This window comes from Aphis gossypii, chromosome 2, assembly GCF_020184175.1.
Source record: "Aphis gossypii isolate Hap1 chromosome 2, ASM2018417v2, whole genome shotgun sequence".
Classification (NCBI taxonomy): Eukaryota; Metazoa; Arthropoda; class Insecta; order Hemiptera; family Aphididae; genus Aphis; species Aphis gossypii.
Genome location: NC_065531.1, coordinates 31,486,494 through 31,510,047, shown reverse-complemented (window position 1 = coordinate 31,510,047; position 23,554 = coordinate 31,486,494). Strand labels below are relative to the sequence as shown.

At 24.8% G+C, this 23,554-nt stretch overlaps 1 protein-coding gene across 1 annotated transcript; it reads left to right on the top strand.

The window, feature by feature from the left end:
• The first annotated feature begins 2,085 nt into the window (after positions 1 to 2,085).
• LOC114125917 (endocuticle structural glycoprotein SgAbd-8-like) lies at positions 2,086 to 10,709 on the top strand. The gene is made up of 3 exons (XM_027989736.2): positions 2,086 to 2,251; positions 3,680 to 3,807; positions 10,125 to 10,709. The coding sequence occupies exons 1-3, from the start codon at positions 2,243 to 2,245 to the stop codon at positions 10,402 to 10,404; spliced, it is 417 nt and encodes a 138-aa protein (XP_027845537.2). The 5' UTR covers positions 2,086 to 2,242; the 3' UTR covers positions 10,405 to 10,709.
• Positions 10,710 to 23,554: the final 12,845 nt, after the last annotated feature.

The following is a 23,554-nucleotide window of genomic DNA, read 5'->3' as shown; positions in this document are numbered from 1 at the left end:
CCAATTAGTGAATATGTATAATGTGCTTAAAAAGAATTGTATGAACAGAATAATAGTACCTAACCTTTATATATAAGGTGACTGAGATCCTAACGGTATTGGTCATTTTCAATTCTTAACTTCGCTATAACTTTTTAAATACTTATAAAAACTGATTAAACTAGAGTTATTAAGTACATCGTATTATACGATGAATAATAATTTCAAATATTTTTATTTAAAAATACAGAAATATGTAAATGACAAAAAAAAGTAACATTGACATACAAATACACAAACACTTTAGACTGTAGAATAATATAATTCTCGATATTTTTAAACCTAAATGGCTAGAGTAGGTATCTTAAAATTTAACCAATAATACTTCAATCACATTGATAAATTATTGTTAATACATGTACCTACATTGATAATAAAATAAATCTATTAATTCTTTCATACTAGAACAATAAATTAATAATAAAACTATATACGTTCTATTAATATGTTAGATATTATTAATTTGTTTACTTCATATGACAAATTATTTTTATGACATGTTTAATTGATTATTTTTATTTAATGTCATATTCCAAAAATACAATAAATTATTGTGACAAAGCTGATATTCAAGGATGTTATTTATATAATTAAGTTACGTCAAAATTAGCATAATCATTTAACAACGATGTGTTTTAAAATTATTATCGATTAAAAATTAATTATATAATATTATTTTTCTTAACATCTTCATCACCTCAAGTATATTATACTATGTATTTTGTTGCAATCAAAATTCAAAACCGTCAGCATAGATAATATTATTGATGTCGGTGACCAAAGTAATAATTCTATTTTACGCTACATTTCCATAGTTGACACTCAGTATTAATCAATAGTTATTAACTATTACGATGTAAATATTTACAAACCATTAATATATATATATACTATACATACAAAACAGAAAATTTGGTATGAATTATTCTACATAAAATAAAACATAAAATATAAAATAGCAACCATTTTAAATCGATCATGTCCTTTAAAATCATTTGAAAGAATTGATTATAAGTTGATTAAACAATATGATAATATTTTAATGAATTGTAGAATAAATAATTTCTGGTACAGATTCACTAAAAAAATAATAAATTATCATAAATATTCTATAATATTAACTCCAATTACTACAGCTTATAAACTATATTGATTATGAAATAAAATTGAATCATAAAAATGTTGAATATTGGGAAATTTTACTTTGAACATTTAAAAAAAATGTAGCCATATTAAAAATCCAAAAAATTAATTTTTTGAAGATCCAACTAACCAACCAATTTAATTAGGTGTACATATTCTGCGTTTACGAAAGATCCATAATTAATTCCTTATAAAATTATTTTATACTTGAATAATTTATTCTTTTACAATTTATAATTCTTACTGTAGTCTTTTTCTTTTTTTTGTAGGGTTTATAATACATAATATTATATACAATAATATGATGTGAAGTAGTCTGATATTAAACTAATTTTGGAACGCATATTTTTATATTAAATACAAATAATATGATACAAATGCATAATATTTTATGTGTAGCTATATTAGTATAAGTAATCAAATTGAAAATATTTGATGTAAAAAACAAACGAATCTTAAACAAATAGGACCGTAATGCCTACAGGACCTAGAATTACAGTATTATTGACAAAATATTAATTCAAAGCCACAAAATATCTATATTTCGACTGACCTGCAGTCACATATTATAACGTATATAATATTATAATGCGTTTAGGCTGGTTCATAATAATATATAAAATAATTTATTATACACATGCACACGCGGCTGTTACAACGCGTACGTAGGTATTATAATATTGTTATGGCATGGCGGATGAAGTGCGTATATTGCGTGATAACGCGATTTAGTTGATTGATAAAGGGGATCGTCGCGTCGGGAAAAAGGTCAGACTGCTGTATGAACATGTACATAGATAGTTATATGCCTATACGCCGCGCAAACCCCCGAGGCGCCCCCCGTTGCTGTCAAAGTAGGGGGAGGGACGCCGCTCGAGCGTCTGCGGGCGCATATAAATACTACGGCGGTCGGCGGTACCGACGAAAAACGTGGACATCATCCTACAAGGAACGGTGCGGATCGTGTTCGACAGCGAAAGTACACAATTCAACGACTCTGTACACGTACAGCAAATATTATAATATTATTATAGTTCTTCGTCAGCCACGAGAAGTCATCATGAAATTGGTACGTACCTGTTGCATCTAATCGTATATAAGTTCCGATATTTCATATTATAATACAGTAAAATCTCTCTATAACGGACATTCTATTAGACCGAATCCTCTATATAACGGAAACAATTGTTGGTCCCAATCGATTCCGTTATAGAGAGGTTTTACTGTATCATAGCATACGCGAGATCGTGTTCGGCAAGTATTTTGTTTAATTTTCGATGAATTTAATAATAAAATAAGTACAGTATAGTAAATTTTAATATATATATGTTATATGTTATAAATGATGCATATGCAAATATTATCTGCTACCCGTTATGCAATAATTATAAATTTTATGATATATTAAGTGAAAAAGTCTTAGTGTTTAATACTCATCATACTCATTTGAATAACATTAAACCAACTTAACTTTATCAAAATCATTATTATTTCGGTCCTGGAAAATAGGTTTTTTCTTTTTAATATATCATTCAAGTAAGTAACAAAATTAATTTAATTCAATTCAATCAGATTTTTTTATTTTGGCTTAAAGAATTTATTATTTAGACAATAATATACTATACCTGTTTAATAACTTCAAATAATTACTCAAAGTTATTTGCACATTAAATAAGTGTTATAATTTAATTTGACTATTACCTTTTGTAATCGGTTTACTTTTAACTTTCATAGGTAGGTCATTCATTAATCATTATTATACACAGACTATTATTCTAATGTATTCTTAATTATTTTACATTTTTATATTTTATTTTTAAACTTATCATAAAACACAACTTTATTTTAGTATATTAACATCTAGCATTCCAACATATCAGATTTCAACTTTGAACTTGTTCTCAAATATCGATAATACTTATTAATTGTATACCTTATTTATGCCTTAATATTAATTTGGTCTGAATTGTTAATAACATTATAAGCTGTAATTCTTACAAAAAATAATCTTTTTCCTCCTTTGTATACAAACCAAGGCTGGGCAAGTTAATGATTTTTTTTAACTTAGTTAAGTTAAGTTAATATGTATCAATAAGAAAAAGTTAAAAAGTTAATACAATTTTTGGTTAACTCAGTTAAGTTAAAAGTTTTGTACATATATTTTTTTAACTTTTTAATAAGTAAGTTAAAAGTTAAAAAAAGTTATTTTTTTATATGTTAGCGTTAGGTTAGGTTTATTTATAATTTAATTATTTATAAAATAACGTAACTTAGATTTTATTAAAAATAACTCGTTATTTATTAAGTTAATATCAATAAACATCAATTAAGTTAATGAAAATTAAATTCAAAAAAGTTAAAATTAACTTAACTTTAACTTTTTAACTCGTTTATGGCCAGGCTTGATACAAACCAAGATATTTATCATAATTCATGGAACAAACTCAATTATAATAATATATTATATTTATCATCTATGAATTAATTAATTTTTCAGACAATCGCAGTAGTAAGCTGTATGTTGGTCAGTCTAGCCAGCTGTCAACAATATCAACCCACAACTCCTATTCCAATCGTCCGATATGAAAATGATGGAGTAAATTTTGATGGATCTTATAAATGGGCGTAAGTATACAAAAAATATAAAACGGAAATTCAAAATAGTTTATTTTTCATGAGTTACTAAATCTCAAACAGCCTTACTAATTTTCTCACTAACCATCGATTGAATATCGATTATCATTTATTGACTATTATATTTAGATAATGTAAACAAATTGTTTCTAATTTTTATCGTCCTTTTATCAAACAAATTGATGAGTTATGTTCTACAACTTAAAGTTTAAAACATAAATTATAAATCTATGGAAATCATTCTATGTATTACTATATTAGTAGTTAGTACCTATAGTTAAAAGTACATATTTCTATCATTTCTTAATTTTAACATGATTTCGTGTATTTTTAAAGTTTATTGAGCTGCACGAGATACCTATATTTTAGAAATAATCTTTCTACCATTAATAGAAAATATAACATTTTGTAGATGAATACATTTTAGCGTACTATATAAGCAGTTAATTATATTATCACATTATGATATTAATATTTCATGATGTCATACTTCACGAAACCTATAAAACGATAAATTTTGTTGACGACGAAATCCAAATGTATAAATAGTACTTAAAGATTCTAATAAAATAAAGATACGAGTGAAACTTCAAACTAGTATTGCGCGTATGATATCCATGTATACACGTTATGCCTTGACCCAATGGCATTAACGACTCCTTGGCCTCTGACCCGATAGGATGACCACTGCCACTGTCCCTAATATTTCAACAAGGGAGACGCGCGATGACATAACTACGACTACATAATACGAAATATTATATAAGCACGACGTTCATTATCAATAATCGTACATTGAAAGTCATCGTTGTTAACAATGACTGTGCTAGATATCGTTCCTAACGTTCGGAATAATTGTTTTTTTGTCGTAGCCCTACGACTTAAAAATGCGTCTTACAACTTTAACTTAATCGACGGTCGGAATGCTTAAAAACAATAGCAATACAATACAAGTAATTGTTGGTTATATTAAACACCCGTTGGCCTGGCGATGATATAACTGGCACACGTTGAACACGACCACAGTTTGGTGTCAACGGTCAACTGCCGCGCCTTATCTGGGACATGGCGTTCCTTGTTGTTTGGTAGAAGCTGCCTTTTACTGTCAATTGGTAGTCGTACTATGTATTTTTATGTTTTCCTTTTTGCTATTGGCTCACATTAAAACGATTTATCGAATCGTGTCTGTTCATCACGTCCTTCACACATATGCCATAACTTTAAAAATATACACTACTTCGATATCCTTGAACGTATCAGCCTTGATCCTTCGCTATAATCCCAATGAAGTCTTCCTGAATATGTATGCGTGTATGCACGCACGTTTATCGCAATTAGATGAGATGATACAATTATTTAAAATTCGAAAAGAAATATAATTCATCTATTTTAAAAGTAATCGAAGTTATATTTATTTTATATATTCACAAAGTTAAATTTGTGTGACAATATAAATTTATTTATTTTAATCGGTTGACAAAATTAACAATAGATACCTACTAATGTTCATGTCATTATGGGTTGTTCTATTATATATTTAAAGTTTGATATAATAAGTACAGTTGATAATATTTAAATAATTTTGAAAAAATTTAAATATTTAAATAATGTTTCGGTGAGTTTTAAGTTTGATAAAAAAAAAATATAATAACAAGTTTAAAACAATACCAAAACAGTAAAATCCAATATTAAAAATTCTAAATGAATGGCCGGCGCATTGAATAGGCAAATTAAGGCCACTCATGTACACAAAATATAACGCTTTGTACATTATTTTTATAACAATTTTATTTTTAATACTTGAATAAGTATTTCAACTGTCGTTTTATTTCATAGTTACCGTAGATACGTTTTTTTAGTATTTTAACACAATTTTTAAATAATTTATCATTATTTTAAACGTTGTAAAAATTAGAAACAAACATATTTTAAAACTCATTATTAATACTAAACATTTATGGTCGCTTATTATTTTAACCAGTTAAAATTATTTAAAATTGATTCACTTTCATTATAATCAGATAATTTTTCTCTTACAATAATCATTTTACAATATATTATTTTAAACATAGGGCCTTAAATACTCGTAATTGCCAATATATACATACTACTATACAATAAATTATAATATCATATTATAAACATGTTTGAAGCAAAAATAGAACTATGTTCTATGGTTTTAATTATTCATAATATTGCTTATAATATTATAATAGCTAAAGAATCTTATTTATTTTAAATTTTAAAGTATTTTATGTAATTTATTGGATAAAAATAAACTATTTAAATAATAAACTGGTAATCTTTAAACTTAATTACTTTTCGATAATTTTTATAATGCTAACATATTCAAATATTTGTTTAAAATATTAAAATTAATTGAAATTTAAAATTCAATAGTTTAAATTATCTGTTAATAAATCTCAATAAAACCATGTTTAATATTTATAAAATATAATAATATTTTAGTGTAGGCGTTGAACGTGAAATCTTTGATATGTCCTTTTATGGATATAACTTGCAGATTGCAGTTTATAAAATTACTAGTTCTTTAATTATTTTTAGATAAACTAGTAAATGTTACATAAGGTAAAACATGTGCTAAAAAATTACACGCAACATTATTGAAACTAAAAATTCAATGTTTTTAACTGATTTTGTATTTCTACTTCATACTTCTAATAATAGTAAAACACAAAAATACTGATTAACCAAAACGGACATACAATATTATCATATAAGTAATTTAATTGATTTTACTAAAACTTATTTTATCATTCAGGTTTATTTTTAACAAATTAAATTATATTAAACTCAAATATATTTCAATGGTTTTATTTAATAATTAAAAATTATATTTAAAACAAAACACTATACAATTCTTGCCATTTTAATAATAATTTCAAGCATATTTTAATTACAAATCTTATCTATTAAAATTATGTATTATTCAGTAATTGAATATATAAAAATAATTATTACGTAATATTTATATGAATAACTTGGAACATGATAAATTATTTCTCTACCTCATAATCTAACTTTTTCAAAGACCTCTCACCTCCTCGTAATTTTAATAATTATTTTTTAAAACATTTTTAATAAACTTCTCTTATTAAACATATTCTGATCTTAGTTTGGAGTTATTTTAACTAATTGATTCTTGAGATAACTAAGTTAGTAATTTTTGTGCAACCAATTTACACATTTTCTTACAATGTTAATATTTGCTTATTAACTCATGATAGTCATGATAGTTCTACGTTTTTAACTACCGTAGATAGTCTAATAACTGCTGATTTTATGATGCCTACTATTAAAAGGATACTTATTATACTGATTATTTGAATTATAAATAATAATAATTCCTTTACTATTTAATGTCACAAATATTTGTAATGTAACGGATTTTTAAAGGAACTCCTCTATCTCAATAAACAGACTTTTATATGTTAATAACTACATTATTTAAATACAATTATCTGTAGATATTTTAGGTTTAACATAACATTATATTGCGGAATCATATTTTTTTCAAAGCGTTCTTATTTAAAAATAATTTACTCGGTCGTAGTAAAATTGTTTACATTATAAACTTTAATAATAATATTCAAATACTCAAAATTTTTTTCAAAATTTTTTTATTTTTTATCCACTTGAATGGTGTTATTTCCATCTAATATTTTATTGCATTTTGCATAAAAAAAACCCCGATATCTGTCATGGCAATCAAAAATAAACCTAAATATGTTTACGATTCGTTATTACTTTTTTTTTCACTATTAGAAAAAAAAATACAACAATCGATATTACATAAACACAATTATTCTCTGTAGAACACCTGACCACAATAACTGAAACTCGTCCGGATAATAATCTTTTAGATCTCCTGTATTATAATGATAAGTTGAGACGCCACAGAAGACGATAGTTTGGTTTTTGTGCTCAATCATGGGTTATAATAATCTTACTTAACTCTGTCACGTTATACAATTACATAAAGCGAAAGAAGTGCATGAATAACAATAACAATAACAACAAAAACAACAATAATAATAATAATAATAATAATAATAATAATATAATATACATTTATAAATATATAAATTATATGAATTATTTGTATGTGTATGTATGTGTGTGCAAAAAGTGTAATATTATTAGAATGAGAAAGTCTCCGAGGTTTGACCTGAAGCCGTTTGACCCAATCGCCGCCGCCAATCCGTCAATTGCTTGACCCACCAGCAGTTCATCATCTGCTCACTCTTTTCTTTAGGCAGTACTGTTGGTGTGCCAATTTTCAAATGACTAGGGTCGTGTATTAGACACACCTCTATGGGTGATAGCTTATCACGAATATTCGTGGATCAGTCACCAAATAGGGCCGCGACTGGGTTACGTGGACGGTGTAGCAACTAGCAAGGTTTAACTAATTCTCCTACTGATTCGACGACCGTGAAACTGTATACGAATTGCGCGTTATATTATAAATGGCATGAACATTTTTTACCTCTATTGAACTATGAAAATTAATGAAACGTCATTTAAAATACATCAGTTGCCAAGTACTTAATTATTAATCAATATTCGAAATATTTTTTTTTACAACCTGTTTCAAATAATCGTATTTAATCGAAGAATCTAGCTGTCTTGACTTGACCATGATACTTTGTTGCATGATTCATTGGAACTTGTCTTTATTAGAAAATCAGATTCAAATTGTACGTTTTAATCTTAAATTAATTTAACCTAATAGTCTATCACCTACATCTACAACTTAATAACCAATTTTACAATATATATCAAACCGTTTGGTAAATTGATTTGTATCTAATCTAATTGAAGTATTAATAATTATATCAACTGTGTAATATATTATGATACCTGATGATATAGAATAATAGTATCAACTTACTTATATAGTGACATGGTTATATTTAAATAAATGATTAGTACCTATAATTTCAATAATACTAAAATAATTAATTTTCTTGATTCAAAATGTGATTTTTTTTGAATTATACTATTTTCAATTCAATAATTAGATCTATCTAAAGAACAATTATTTTTTGAATGGGAAGTAAGTGTTACGTATTAAACTCGAGGCGTGTCACTGTATCTCACGAGAGATTGCACTAATCATCATATTGCATACAAATGGGTTTAATTTCATTGACCTCAAAAACTCGGCCAGCGTTTTTTTGCGTATAGTCTCTTTAAGTAGATGCTTTCGTTGATTCGGCCACCCACTTTGATTGAGGCCATTGTTATTGTAACAATGATGTAACAAAACTCCGGTAAACGGTAACGAATATATCCAGAACATAAAACATAATAACATACCTCCGGAAATTATACTCTCGCTTATGAATGTATTAAAAACATTCCAGTTGCATCAATGTGTGTTGAACCGTAGTTCAACTCAAGGTTGTACAACGTTTCTGAATGAAGTATCGTAAATAAGTGTATAAGGATAAAAAGATACAATAATTTGAATAATAGAGTCCATAACATTTAAAAATATGATCATAACATTTCTGAAAGAAACTTGAGTTAAAAATATAATCTTATCAGCCTATAAAAAACTAATGCATGTATAATATACATTGAATTTGATAATTCTGAATTAAAATATGAAAAATAAGTAATATATACTATTAATTACTTTAAATAAATTTATTTTAATTGTAACTGGTAAAATATATAAAAAAATTAATTTAATTCTTATTGTTCGTTTCAACGCAAAAATGCTAAATTAATGATTAGTATTTCCTTACATATACCAGCACATTTATAGAAAAAATTGTATTTATAATATTGAATAAACATATTATTCATCTTTCATTTTTATTTGTGATATATTATGAAAAATATTAATTAAAAAATACCATTGCTTAATTTATTTGATTATTGCTTGAAAATATGTATTTACTAATAAAAATACTCAAACAATATGTTTAGTGCGACATTAGATGTAGATAGTAATAGAACCTGGACACCTTGGCCCCTGATGTTCATCTAATGAGTTTCACGAAATAACCAGTCAGTTTGTGGACAGTTTCCCTTAGGGCATGTCTTCAGTTTTGACGACCTTGTTTATACTTAGTTGTGGTTAATGTCACTGTTTGCTATCTATTCATCATATCTGATAAATTATGTGAAATAACACTAGAGTAGTATATTTTTTCAGTCTATTATTCTACTAAAACATTCATTTTGAAATACCTATAACATCGTATTATTTTATTGATATACATGGAAAAAGTATAAAACATATTAATGTTAAACAACGAAAATCTTATCAACAGATATGAAACCGGCAATGGAATCCAAGCTCAAGAAAGTGGTTATGTTCAACCGGCTCAAGATCCCAGCCAGTCAGCCCTAAATGTTGAAGGTGGCTACTCGTACACAGCTCCAGACGGTACACCAATCAGCGTCAAATACGTTGCTGGCCCTCAAGGATTCGTCCCTGTTGGCGATCACTTACCCACACCACCACCTTTACCACCAGCAATCGCCAAGTTGCTCCAATTCCTTGCCACCCAGCCATCCACACCAGAACCAGCTTACAACAAAATTAAGTAAACGTCCAACACAGCATCATTCACTCAACACGTCTCCTACGTCTTTGAGCAATCGTCCATGTATCAATTCATCATATTATCTGCTTATACTTAAGTCTTATAACTTTTAATGTCATGTTAATTGTCATTATTTATTTCCACTTTAATTTAAACTCATTTTTTAAAAACTTTGATTTGTTATTTGTTGTTTACCCTTCTTTATTCTATGGAAGTATGCCATAGAAAATGTTGCATGCAATTGCTCGAATTGATAATATGTATTATTAATTAGATATTGATTTTTGTAATAAAATTATACTTATTTTATTTATCGTGTTATTCTTTGGTTCAAGCGTCTATAGTCTATATTTAACGGTTTTAATTTCGTAAATAGTAATAGTAAGTGATATACCATAAGGTTCCATTTTATTTCTTAATACCTTAACATACATTTCAATACGATTTTACTACATTATACAATTTCAATAAAATACCTGTATAGTTATTGTGGTATAGGTATTAATATCATCAATGTTACGACGACTGCACTGTATCATTTAAAACCTATAAATCGATCACATTAGTTTTTATACACATTTTTACGACTTTATGTACCTATTTCAAATTTATATTTACAAAATTTCTCTGTATATTGGTATTAATAATTATTAAATATATAATACAAATAAAAAATTAATGATAAATCAATTAATAATTTTTACGGTGATTAGGCTCATTAATAATGCTAGAGATGTAAACATTTACAAAAAAATGAGTTCGTTTTACATTATAAAATTAATAACCTTGTGTGATCGTTGATAGTTTTTAAATTATCGCCATTTTCCCTAGTTTATTAATCTTAGTCCAGCAATTAATTTATGATAAATAAAAACATCTGAATACATCTAAAATGCGATGTCCACACAATTATAAAAAATACTAAAAATTATCAGAATTAAAATAAAAGTTTCAATACAAATTGCTTATTCATATTGATAATATATTAATAAATCAATATTTTTTTTTAATTTACTTATACACAAACACAATACACATATAATGATATTAATGATATTATTGATCCAATTTCTAAAAAAGTATTTAATTTTAAGTTTAAAATAACGAATACCTATTGAAAAAAAGCTGAATAAGTCAGAATTTACTATTATATTTATAAGTTTTGAGTGTACTTCATCGTTTAGTACAGAAAATGTATGTTTAGAAAATATGGTAAATTGTTATCCTGTAACAATGTTATAACTAGACATTTTTGTTGGGGGGAAGAGAATTCATTTTTTTGAATGGAAAACTATCCCTTGTCATTTCCAAAAAAAAAAAAAACCTTAAGCTATAAATACTGTAAGCTATTAGTAAAATAAAACTCTAGAGAGGATCTATCATAATCATCCAACCCCTTAAATAATGTTCTAGTCTATTTAATATTTATAAGCATAAAATTGTAAACATAAATTAGAAAGTTTTTATCAATTGTTATACTATACATAAAGATTACCACTAAAAAGTACATTTTTAGGAACATAAACAATTCAATTATTAAAAATATGTAAGTATAAAATTCTTATACCTTTGTTGACACATCAAATTTCAAAAAGTGAAAATCTCTTTACGGACATCGAATGTGTCCTTTATTTAAGAACTTCTGAATATTAGTTTCGTTGATTTCAAAAAATAGAATCTCAGTTATCATGATAGCGTTGGACAATGTATAGATTATGGGCAAAGCATTTTACATTTACGTTAGTGTAAGCCAATAAATTTAATTTTAAATTGTTTCCAGTTCAGCTACATTTGTTATGTCAATAAACCAGTCATACTGCTATTTATAAAAAAACGTGATTAATAGTATCTTATAACTCCCGCTATATTTTATATAATAAACCTTCCATCTCCTTGTTACTGAAACATCATTATTAGTTAAATAAAAATGTATTTATTATTTATTGCAATATAGTTGTACTAGATCAAATATCAATATACTTTTATATTTAGCATGCCTATTGTTAATTATAATTACTTGTTTTATTATAAAATTGAGATTATAAATATATTATATCTTAAAAAAAATTAAATAAGTACTAAAATCTAGTAGCGTTAACAATATAGAAATATAAGGAATATATTCGCAGAGACTTGAGAGATCTTAGTAGTATCGACTTACACAGTTACACTACTATTGAAACTGATTTATATACTTGACTTACAATATATATCTGCATATCGTAATATTTATTTTGAAATAACACTTTATTATATGTTCAAAGAATAGCATTCAATAATTGTAGAAATAAAAATTAAGAGTTACAATAGTTAAATGGACAAAATATCTTAATTATTTATCAAATCAAAATAAATAAAAGTCAATTTTACAGAAAAATATCGTAAATCAAATTTAATTTATCATATTAAAAAGTTTAATTACAGGTAATAAAAAACACGTAAATATACATTATCGACAATATAATACACAAGTTACTTGTGTTTTTCATTCTAATAATATATTATATGCATAGCTAAAGTAATATGCTTTTTGTTGTTACTTTGTTATCATAAAACAGTTTATTATTAGTTTTTAATTTATATTACAAGAATAAACTAATTACAGTATTGATAAAGGTGTATATTGATTTACATATTTTAAATAGAAATTATTTTATTATGTATCATTGTTTGATAATCGAGTGGATTTATTTAAAAAAAAAATAAAACGCATAAATTTAATTCAAAAACCAGATTGTAGATACTAACATTTGGAAAAATATTATTAAAAGGAAAATATACAAGTACAAGATGTTAAAACGGGCCATCCTTGACGTTTATCAAAATGTTTGTCCTTCGCGATCCGATAAGATTGTGAATTAAATATACGTCTACATCTACTTATACTAGCAATATAATACCATCTATTTTAACAATTCATCATTTACCAGGGAAAACTGCATTCTGAAGTCAAGATCGAACGATCGTATTTGGTAATCAAAACGCTTTAATGGTATATAATCTATTCGTCATTATTTGTATACAAGTTATTGTATTTGTATATTTTTATTCATTATAACTGGCGTAAAAGCTACGAAGACACAAAAACTGTACACAATTAATTTTATTTCATACGGTTAATTTATCACCTCGGGGTGTAGCATCCATCAATTATTCTTATTTTATTTTGTAAAAATACACATAATTGTGTACGGCGCCACTTAATAAAACTATTAGGTACCCATCCACTTCTATTATAACGCCTTAGGATATAACCGACTTCATTTTTTCCATCGATTAACCTTAAAATATTGAACATAATTATTATTAATATAAGTCATTACATTGAACTTAGGGAATCACAGCTTATTATACATAAACTGTATACTTAAATGTTACAACACACTGCTACTGAAATTATCATTCAAGAGATTAATTTCAAGAACGTTTAGTTGATGCGATTAAAGTAAAATAATTCAGAAATGTGGAAGTCATCAATCATCTATAATATTGAATAATATGTACTTATGCAGTGTTAGCACACAATATTAAAATACTTCTTCATATTTTTTTTTTCTGTGTCATCAATAATATCAAGTGTATTATTATAAAACAAAGTTCTCAGACGAAAACTAAACATAATTACAATTATTTCATAGTGTACATTTTATTTCTAACTAATATGATTATTATGATGAATGTTATAAATATTTAATTATATACACATACACAAGACATATTTCAAAATATACTTATACTCGTTTAAATCTAATTACTATTCGGTTTTTTTAATTTTTCAAAACAAAAGTTTAGTAACTTTTAATATAATATGTAGAACGGAAGTTATTTTTAATGTAGTAGTGATGTTGTGATTGTTGTAGTGATTTAAACGAAACATTATTAAAAAAATCAATCAAATTCAATGTGTACAATCAACCTAAGGGACCTTACACTATATTATACTATATAAACAAACATTTTTAGAAAAATTAATAATTTACAGAGTTCCAATCTTTTATTTTAAGTAGGTACCTATATAATTCATGAGCGTTTTTGATGTTAGGTATATGGCGGTATATAAATAAAATACCAAATAATTTATAAAGGAGAACAAGTTTTTAATATTAAGTATTTCAAAATAGACACATTTTTAAAACATGTATTATATTCAAAACTGCGTTAAAAAAAAGGGGTAAGATTACAGGTACTGCAGTTTTCTATTTAGTTAATCTTATTTATTATTCCTTAATACCTATGTGTAAATAATCTTAAATACGTATCGCACATTAAAGTATTATATAAATGCATTAATCATCTAGTAATGGTAAAAGCGTGGCAACATTGGATTATAAACTAAAGTTAGCTGTGATTTACGTATTTACATGGACATATTATAATAAAACATCACATCTTGTAGACCAATAGCTCAGAATATTTAAATTTATTACTAGAGTCAACCTCCTTAAAAATAGTCAAAACGTTTATAAGATTTATAGCTATACAAAACGTTAACTGAGTAAATTTACTACAAATACCACTTTTATCTAAAATTAACCAATTTTGACATTATTTTATTTAAATAATTTATTTTAGTAAAACCAACATTTTCAATGTCAATGTCAATTTCAATGTGTATTCTAGTATAATTATAAGACAATACTATTGTAGAACATAAATAAAATATTAAAATAAGATTTATTAATTTATTTTATTAAGGTTTATTAAAAATAATAAGTATATTTTTCACGAATATAAAATATTATAATACTTGTATAATTTGTTATTGAAGATTATTTTAAAAAAATTTCCTTATGTAATCTCTAATACCTAGAAATTGAATATCTTTTTTTATCTAAAAGTATTATAATAAATTTTTTTTATTTAAAGAATATCAGTTAAAACAAGATGTAGGTATAAATAAAATCCAATAATTTTAATCCAAAAGCCTGAGATTAAAATCATTATTAATTTAAATGACGGCGTTTCTATAAAAAATACTATATTTAGTATTTTCACAATAAATTCCTAAATTGTAGTCGCCCTTGATTTGTTTGATTCATTAATCTTGGCATCTTACATCTGCAAAGCTTAATAAATATTAATAATAATTTGTATTTTATAAGAACCGATTATAGTTCACGTATCTTGTCTACAATATTATGTTATTATGATTATTTACGTTTAATTTATACTGAATCTTCTACAAGACCTTACTATCATAGACGTGTTTATTATATAACGATCATTGTTAAAAGCAATAGTGATTCCCCTCACTATTTTGCTAGCCTACACTGTTACACTTTCCGGTTTGATATTATAAACAGTTCAATAATAATAATAATAATAATAATAATAATAATAATAATAATAATATATTACACATTCATTTATCGGAGAGCATAATATCATCTAGGACTTTCGGACGGAACAATAGTGTATTGCCATTGAATCATTTATGTTATATAAACCGAATTTTATTATAATAATTATGATTTTATGCATCGTAAATATTATTATTATATTCAATACGACGTTAAAAGGCAGGTGTGCAGATTCGATCTTCACCTAGCTTTCTTCGACGTCCGTTTATCCTCTCCTTACATTCGTGTCCATATTATATGCACGACAATCTTATCGCCAGTCGGTTTACTATCCCACCTGTGCAGCTCTGTCAATCCTCCTTTCCAAATATTGTGAGTAGCTGACGATGATTTATGACATATTCGATTTGAACGGTGGTGGCGGCAAATAAAATAAGAGGAGAAAGGAGCGTGGGACGAGGAAGCATAGCTAATGACTGCGTGCCAAACACCGAGCATAATATCGGTAAATTAAGTTTTGTGTAGAAGTGCATTGTCTATATACATTTCGCGAGGTTTTATAATATCATTACGCACTCATATTGTTCGACTAATATTATACAAAACAAATTAATTTGTTATGAAAAATAATAAATATTTTCTAAATTTAATATTATGCATTATTTATTGTTTCATACTACGTGTATTAATATAATCCAAAAATATACTTTTCTCATTATGATTACATTATCTCAAATTTTAAAATGTTTAAATCATGAATATATTTAATAATTCCATTTATATTTTATAATAATAATTGTCTTATTATTAGATTTTAGTTTAAATTAATATTTTATTATATTAAATAAATAAAATAGGTACGAGTATGTTGTTTTAAATTATATGTTTTTGTTTTCCATTTTGTCTCAAGACGAATATAATATCTATATAAATATTAAATAGTAAATAGTTTATTCTAGCATAATTTATTATTTAATGAGTATATTTCTTTGGTTTATTGATATCGAATATTTATAAATACACCGTGTGTATTATGTTTTTATAAATAATTGTATATAATGAAAATCGCTTCAAATAAAAGAAAATATATTTAATATTCAAAGGTTATTACAAATAAATACAACTATAAAATCATTCAAATCAAAATTTGTTAAATTATAAAATAGATGAGCAACTATATGATATCATAAGATTTCTAAAATAAGTTTATAGAAGTTGTTACTTCTTATGAAGTTTCAATGATAGTTTTTTATACGTTCTAAATTTTTAATGACCATTGGTCAGGTGATCGATACATGTTAGTATCCAGATTGTATAGAAACGCCTTCTTGTCAAATACAATTAACTTTTTTTTTTAACTTTTTGATGTCGTAACAATTATTTTAGCTTTGTAACGCAAAAACATACATTATTAATAGATGCTAGTTATAATATGCGTTGGCGAGTTGAGATTAAACAGTTTTTCTCGTATTTTTTTGGGAATAATATTACAGTATCATTACTGTATTATGATTATGCAGAAGTTATTTTTTTGTACGATTTTATTACTTTCACTAAAATATCATGTCAAAATATTGTCACTTAAAATTAATACAAGTATTTTATTTATTTGTACTCATTTTACCAGTTTATTGAAGCATTGATCTAGAAACAAGAAATGTACAAATAACTACATTTTAGACCCTTCATTTCCGGGATCACCAGGTCAGCATGATTAAACCATTATTGTACTTAGTAAGTACTAGTTTTTTTTTATGATCTACAATTATCATAATACTGAATAGATTTCAGTGACTGGCTAGATTTATCGAAGTAAACAAATCAAGAAAAATAAATATTTAAATTATATTATATTATATTTATATTTGTTCAAATATTTGTACTAATTCTATAACCTATTCAATAATAAAAATATTATTGCTACATAAAATTAAAATTGTATTTTTAAACGATTAAGTCAAATGCAAACATTGTAATGCATACAAAAATACAAAAGAATTAAATTAAATTTAAGTATAAGCTAAAATATTATAAATTAAGTACAAAAAAAAAAAAGAGAAATTATCCAACCGAAAGAAGATGCATATTTTATCAAATGTAAAGGTAGATCATTATATAATAATTTATAAATATACGTATTCATAATTCATGTCATTTAAATATTATATATAAAATGCATTTATGTTTTGCGGTTCATATACTAAGATGCTAATATTTAATCCACATATATAATAATTCTTGAATAAAGTTGTGACAAAGTATTTACAAAAATTCATTATGAATACCATAATTTTTGGCACACAAAGTAGTTTTTACAAGACAAATAATAATGATGAAAGTAGTTAAACCGGCAAGAGACGTTTTCAATTTTACTCATAACTCTTTATATTTCCAAAAATGGAGTTTAGTACGTTATGATAATACCTACTGAAATTAAACGCCAATACTCGTTAACTATACACTATTATATTAATAGTTATGTGACCAATTTGTATTGTGTTACTTACGAAACATTCTCAGTAGTATATGAATTTCATATATCAGAGCATGACAAATCATAAAACTAAATGGACTTTTTCATAATATTTTATAGTTAGAAGGTACTACGAGAGTCTGAGAGGAAGAGTTAAACTAGATTAGTTTTTCGTTTGAAATATTATTATTATTATTGTTATTATTGTTGCTGTTGCTTTTATTATTTATATCTAATATTATTATATTTAGTGCTGCTAAGAAAAATTATAACTAAACAACAGATAAAAAAATGAATTACAATGAGAAAATGTATATGAATAGGTAAAAGCATTTGTCTATAAAATTATTTTACATACAATTTATTGATCAATAAAAACAAGTACCACAAATTATATTTTAAACTTACATTTTAACCAACTGTTAGAAAAAACCAATTAAAATTACAATTGTTAATATTATGTTTTTTAAATTCGTTTTAAATCAGTTAAAAAGTGTTCATTTTCACAGCAAGAAACTACGTAATTGATAATACTAAGCAAAACTATAAAATATATTAAGGATACGAGCAAAAAATAATAAATATACCCTCTATAATAGGCCTCAGTGACTCGGTACAGGATATAATTCAATAATAAAATTGTGGTATAATCTATGAGTTATAATATTCTATTTAAAAATAATAAATTTCAGTATTCAGAAAATATTCTGATAGTCGTTTGCTTAAAATAGCCATCATGACTGTAAATATTTCAATAATATTTGACTTTAATCAAATCAAGGTAGTTTTAATTTACTGTTGTATAAATTACTGACAGAATCCTAATACAATTACCTCCTTAGATCATATACCTACCATCTGTTATGTGTATAAGATACTTGATGTATAAAGGCAGTAAATGTCATTAAAATGCTTTACCTAAAAAATGATTTTTCAGAAAAATACAATGAAAAAATTATTATAAAAATGTCAAAGTAAAACTTAATTTTACTAATATTCAAAATAAAATACTGCTATGTGTGGAAATTATCAAATGACTACCTACTTTATGTAAGATATAACGTTAATTTAAATGTATTATTTATATCATTTATTCATATAATTAAAATATATACGCCACAATACAATATACGAGTACAAATACGAGTATTAAGTGCAACTCAATTCAAAATAATTTAAAATTTTGGATTTTTTTAAAAATTAATATTATATAAGCCATAAAATATATCGAAGAACAAAATTAGGTTATATAAATACGATGGAAATTGAAAAGAATGTGTAGGTATCAACAATGAAACATATTTTCTACGGATGGAACAACTAACTAAAATTATAATGATATTCAGATTACACCATCGTAGATACATTATGGTAAGAATATTAATAGCACAACCTTTTATTTCAGTAGTATTGAGTACATGTTTAAATTAATAATATAATGAGTAAATATATGTGCGTATATATTTTATAATACTTATAACATTTAAACAAATAAATTGTCCAACTGAACCGATTGTTACAAATTATCTTGAGAATAGAAATAGATTATTTTAATAACTTGATAATTAATTTCAAAATAAATTCTCAAAATAGTTTTAATTTTTATATTACTACCATTTAGAATACCTAGCATATGGTACCAACTTATGATAAATATTATTCCAGGCCCTTTCATTCTCAAAAATTTATTGATATAACTTTTAATAAAATCAGTCCAGTGGTTTCTGACTTTAGTGCATTCAAACATATACTCTTCAGTTTTATAATATTAAGTAAGTATAGATTATTATAGTTTATACAAGTCAATAATTATCATAAAAATAATCTAAAAGTGTAAAATTTTTAATTTAAAAGAAGTTTTTAAATACGTATCTAATGTTAATTATTATTTTTTATCCGATGAGGAAAAATTGGTTGTACTGGAAAATATTACATAAATTATTTCTGTTATCGTTTTAAGTGCAAAATATATGTATATATTAATTTACTGATTAATAATACTCCTCACATTAACTGATTACTCACCTATTTAAATTTTTTATTTGTATTTTTGTTAAATATTTATTTCAGTATAATTATAAAACAAGCAGGAAAAGTATATTGAATATACTGGTAGATGAATATACATGATATATACATAGTTTGGATTATATTTTAACCAATAAAAATTAACAATTTATGAAAAGTGGGTTACTTATCCCTTAAATGGCTGTAAGCTATTACTGATGTTAGCAAATTGAATTCGGTTTACAAATGTTTTGTGCAATCTCAGAAATAAAAATGAAAATACATAGTATATATGAATAATATTGCTTGACTAATAAAAAAAATAGTTTATAGAAAATTAAAATGAAAAATAGACTAGATAAGACATTTGACATTGAATGATATTTAGGACTTAGTAGATGTCTGTATATTTATATGACACTTAACAGTAAATACTTATGAGTATTTAATATTATATAGTAGACGATGATGTGAATAATCTGAGATAACAATTAAATGTAAAAAAAAAACTAAATTTATAGTCATACTAATCTTTAAAAAATTCAAATTTACAAAAATATATTTATGTAATTATTATAAATAAATCTGTAACATGTATATCCTATTTATGACATATATAATATATAGTAACTATGAAAAATATATTATATAAATATAATCTTTCGACGTTTTACTAATTGAATCCATATACCGGAACGGAAAAAAAATATAGTTCCTAACTGAGTCCCGGTGGGCGGTGACACACGGAACATACAAAAATTGAGTCCGGAGTTAGGAAACTAAAAATATATTATATTAATTGAGTTCAAGGATTATTTTGAGTAAAATATAAAATCAAAACCAAGGTATCTATAAAGCTATAAATAATCAAATAAAATTCACACCAGTAGTAACTGATAAAGTTTTCGGTAAACTGTTCGGAATACATCGATTGACTATTGAGCTACCCATTTCACATTTTCGTATTTAAGTCCCGGTAGTCGACTATCATATTATAACTGATTTGTTAAGAAATATCATTACACATAAAACTAATAAACCATTAAATAAAATATTCTTAAATAATTAAATAATATTATTAGCATTTTTTTTTTTATATAAAAAATAAATATTCAACTGGTTATTGATACAAAAATTAAAAAACCATTATTATAATAGATACATTTAAAAACCAAGTATAAAATATGAATAATCAGTAGTCAGTACTAACTAATAATACTTTAAAAATACCACTTAAAAGGATGTCAGCGCACTGTTTGTTTTCTCTCTCTGGCCCATACGCAACATGAGCAAAACGCATCACAATAACGAATTATTTTTTTTATGGTTTTGAGTCATTTTAAAGTAAAATCACCTATCACGAAAATTATACAAAATACTTTATGTTTTGGGGGTATAACATATCGATTTGTTTAAATATTGTCTCAAAACAATTTAAACATCATTTAAATTTACAACAATTTTTTTTTTTTTTTAAGTCGAATACAAAATCAAATAACAATAAAATATAAAACCGATATATCATACCCTCAAAAATATTATCCTCTAGAGTTTTTGAAATAGGTGATTTAACTTTTAAGATTTCTCAAAAATCGTAATAAAAAGATTTTAGGTGAAAGAGTTTTATCTATGTTGAGCGTGGGTCTGAGAGAGAAAACAAATATATTGTGCTGACATTCTCTTAAAAAAACTTATTGATACAATATATCCACGGTATACTTGTTTAGGAAATATAAAAGATTCTATAACTAGTGATTAGTGATTAAAATAACGTTACACAAAGGCATCTATATACCATATAATTCAGCTAAACTTGCTGATATGAATTGATCATAGGATAAGGATCACCAAATATATATGTTTCCATTTCCTTTGCATACTATAATTTTCTTAATATTTTAACTCTTTTTTGAACTTTTTAATAATATATATATAAAGTTATTCATTGGATAACAATTTTTGAAAATGCTGTATAAGTTATTCTCAAATTAGTTAAGAAATATATATTCACGATGTTTTTAATATGCATTTGAAATTCGAATTTTGACATAATCGTCAAAACTACAAAAATGTTCAAACTTTATTTTATTGTTGTAAATTGTTTTAAAAAATGTAGTACAAAACTCCTCTCAAACTAAAAAACAACTAAAAATATACATATATAAACACTATCATTTTTTATAGACATTAGAAGTTCAAATTTGTATAAGATTATATATTTAAACGATAGATAATGATTATTTCATTATAATTGTTAAATATTATATTTGAGGAGTGAGGACTTAGAACTTTCAAGTATACTATGAATTTTACTGTGCACAATAAAATTTTCAAATTTTTTGATTAACTTTAAAATATTTTCTTATACACCGTGAACCTATTTACACTATTTTACGATAAGGTTAAAATAAATTAGAATTTAATTCATAATTAATACCTATTTAATAATTCTCAAGTTACAGTAAATAAACTTCATTTTTGTATATTTAAACGTTCCAATTAAGCTTCGGATAATTTTTTATAAATCATATAAGATAGAAAATATATTTAGCACTACATTCTATCCTAAATTTTTTTTTTAGTTAAATAAATATAAACTACTAAATTCTACATCCTTAGTCTTAAAACTATTTTCGAATTAATACAAGGTGAAGATACTATAAGATTTTTTTAGATTCCCTCTCTTAGACAGATTAAATAAAACCTACAGTGAGAATAGTGTGAATACCAGTCCAAAAGTTATTATTATTACATAATTATGCAAATCTGATGAATAAAATCATACCGATGTGCGTCAGTGTATAAAGAAAAGAACATAAATTCTGCAAGCAAATCATGCATTATACAACCATATAACATAAGACTGTGAGCTTTGGCGGTACGTTTTGGAAAAATAAGAGGTTTATTATATTTGAAACGGAAAGGCGGCTAAAAGCAGTTTCGACATAGATGCAAAGAGAACGTAATTTATTAACTTATATAGATAAACCATTACCCATTTTAAAAAATACATATAATAACGATAAATAAAATGTATAATTGTTTCTTCGTCATATTATAGCCATTGCCTTGAGATTTCTCAGGAAAAAAATACAAATCGTTTTCGATGTACAACTATTTTAACAGTAAATAAAATTATGATAATGTATATTGAGAAACACCGTCATAATTCATAACCCACCACGTTTAATAAAAAAAATTAATAGATTTCAGGATCAATTGTGTCAAAATGCAATAGATAATTATGATACTCATTAAAAAATATAATGCTCAACAAATCACTGGATTATATATCATTGGTACATACTCAATCGTGTCCAAAAATGAAATTCATAATCCAAGTTAATGACACAATAACAAATATATTAAATAAA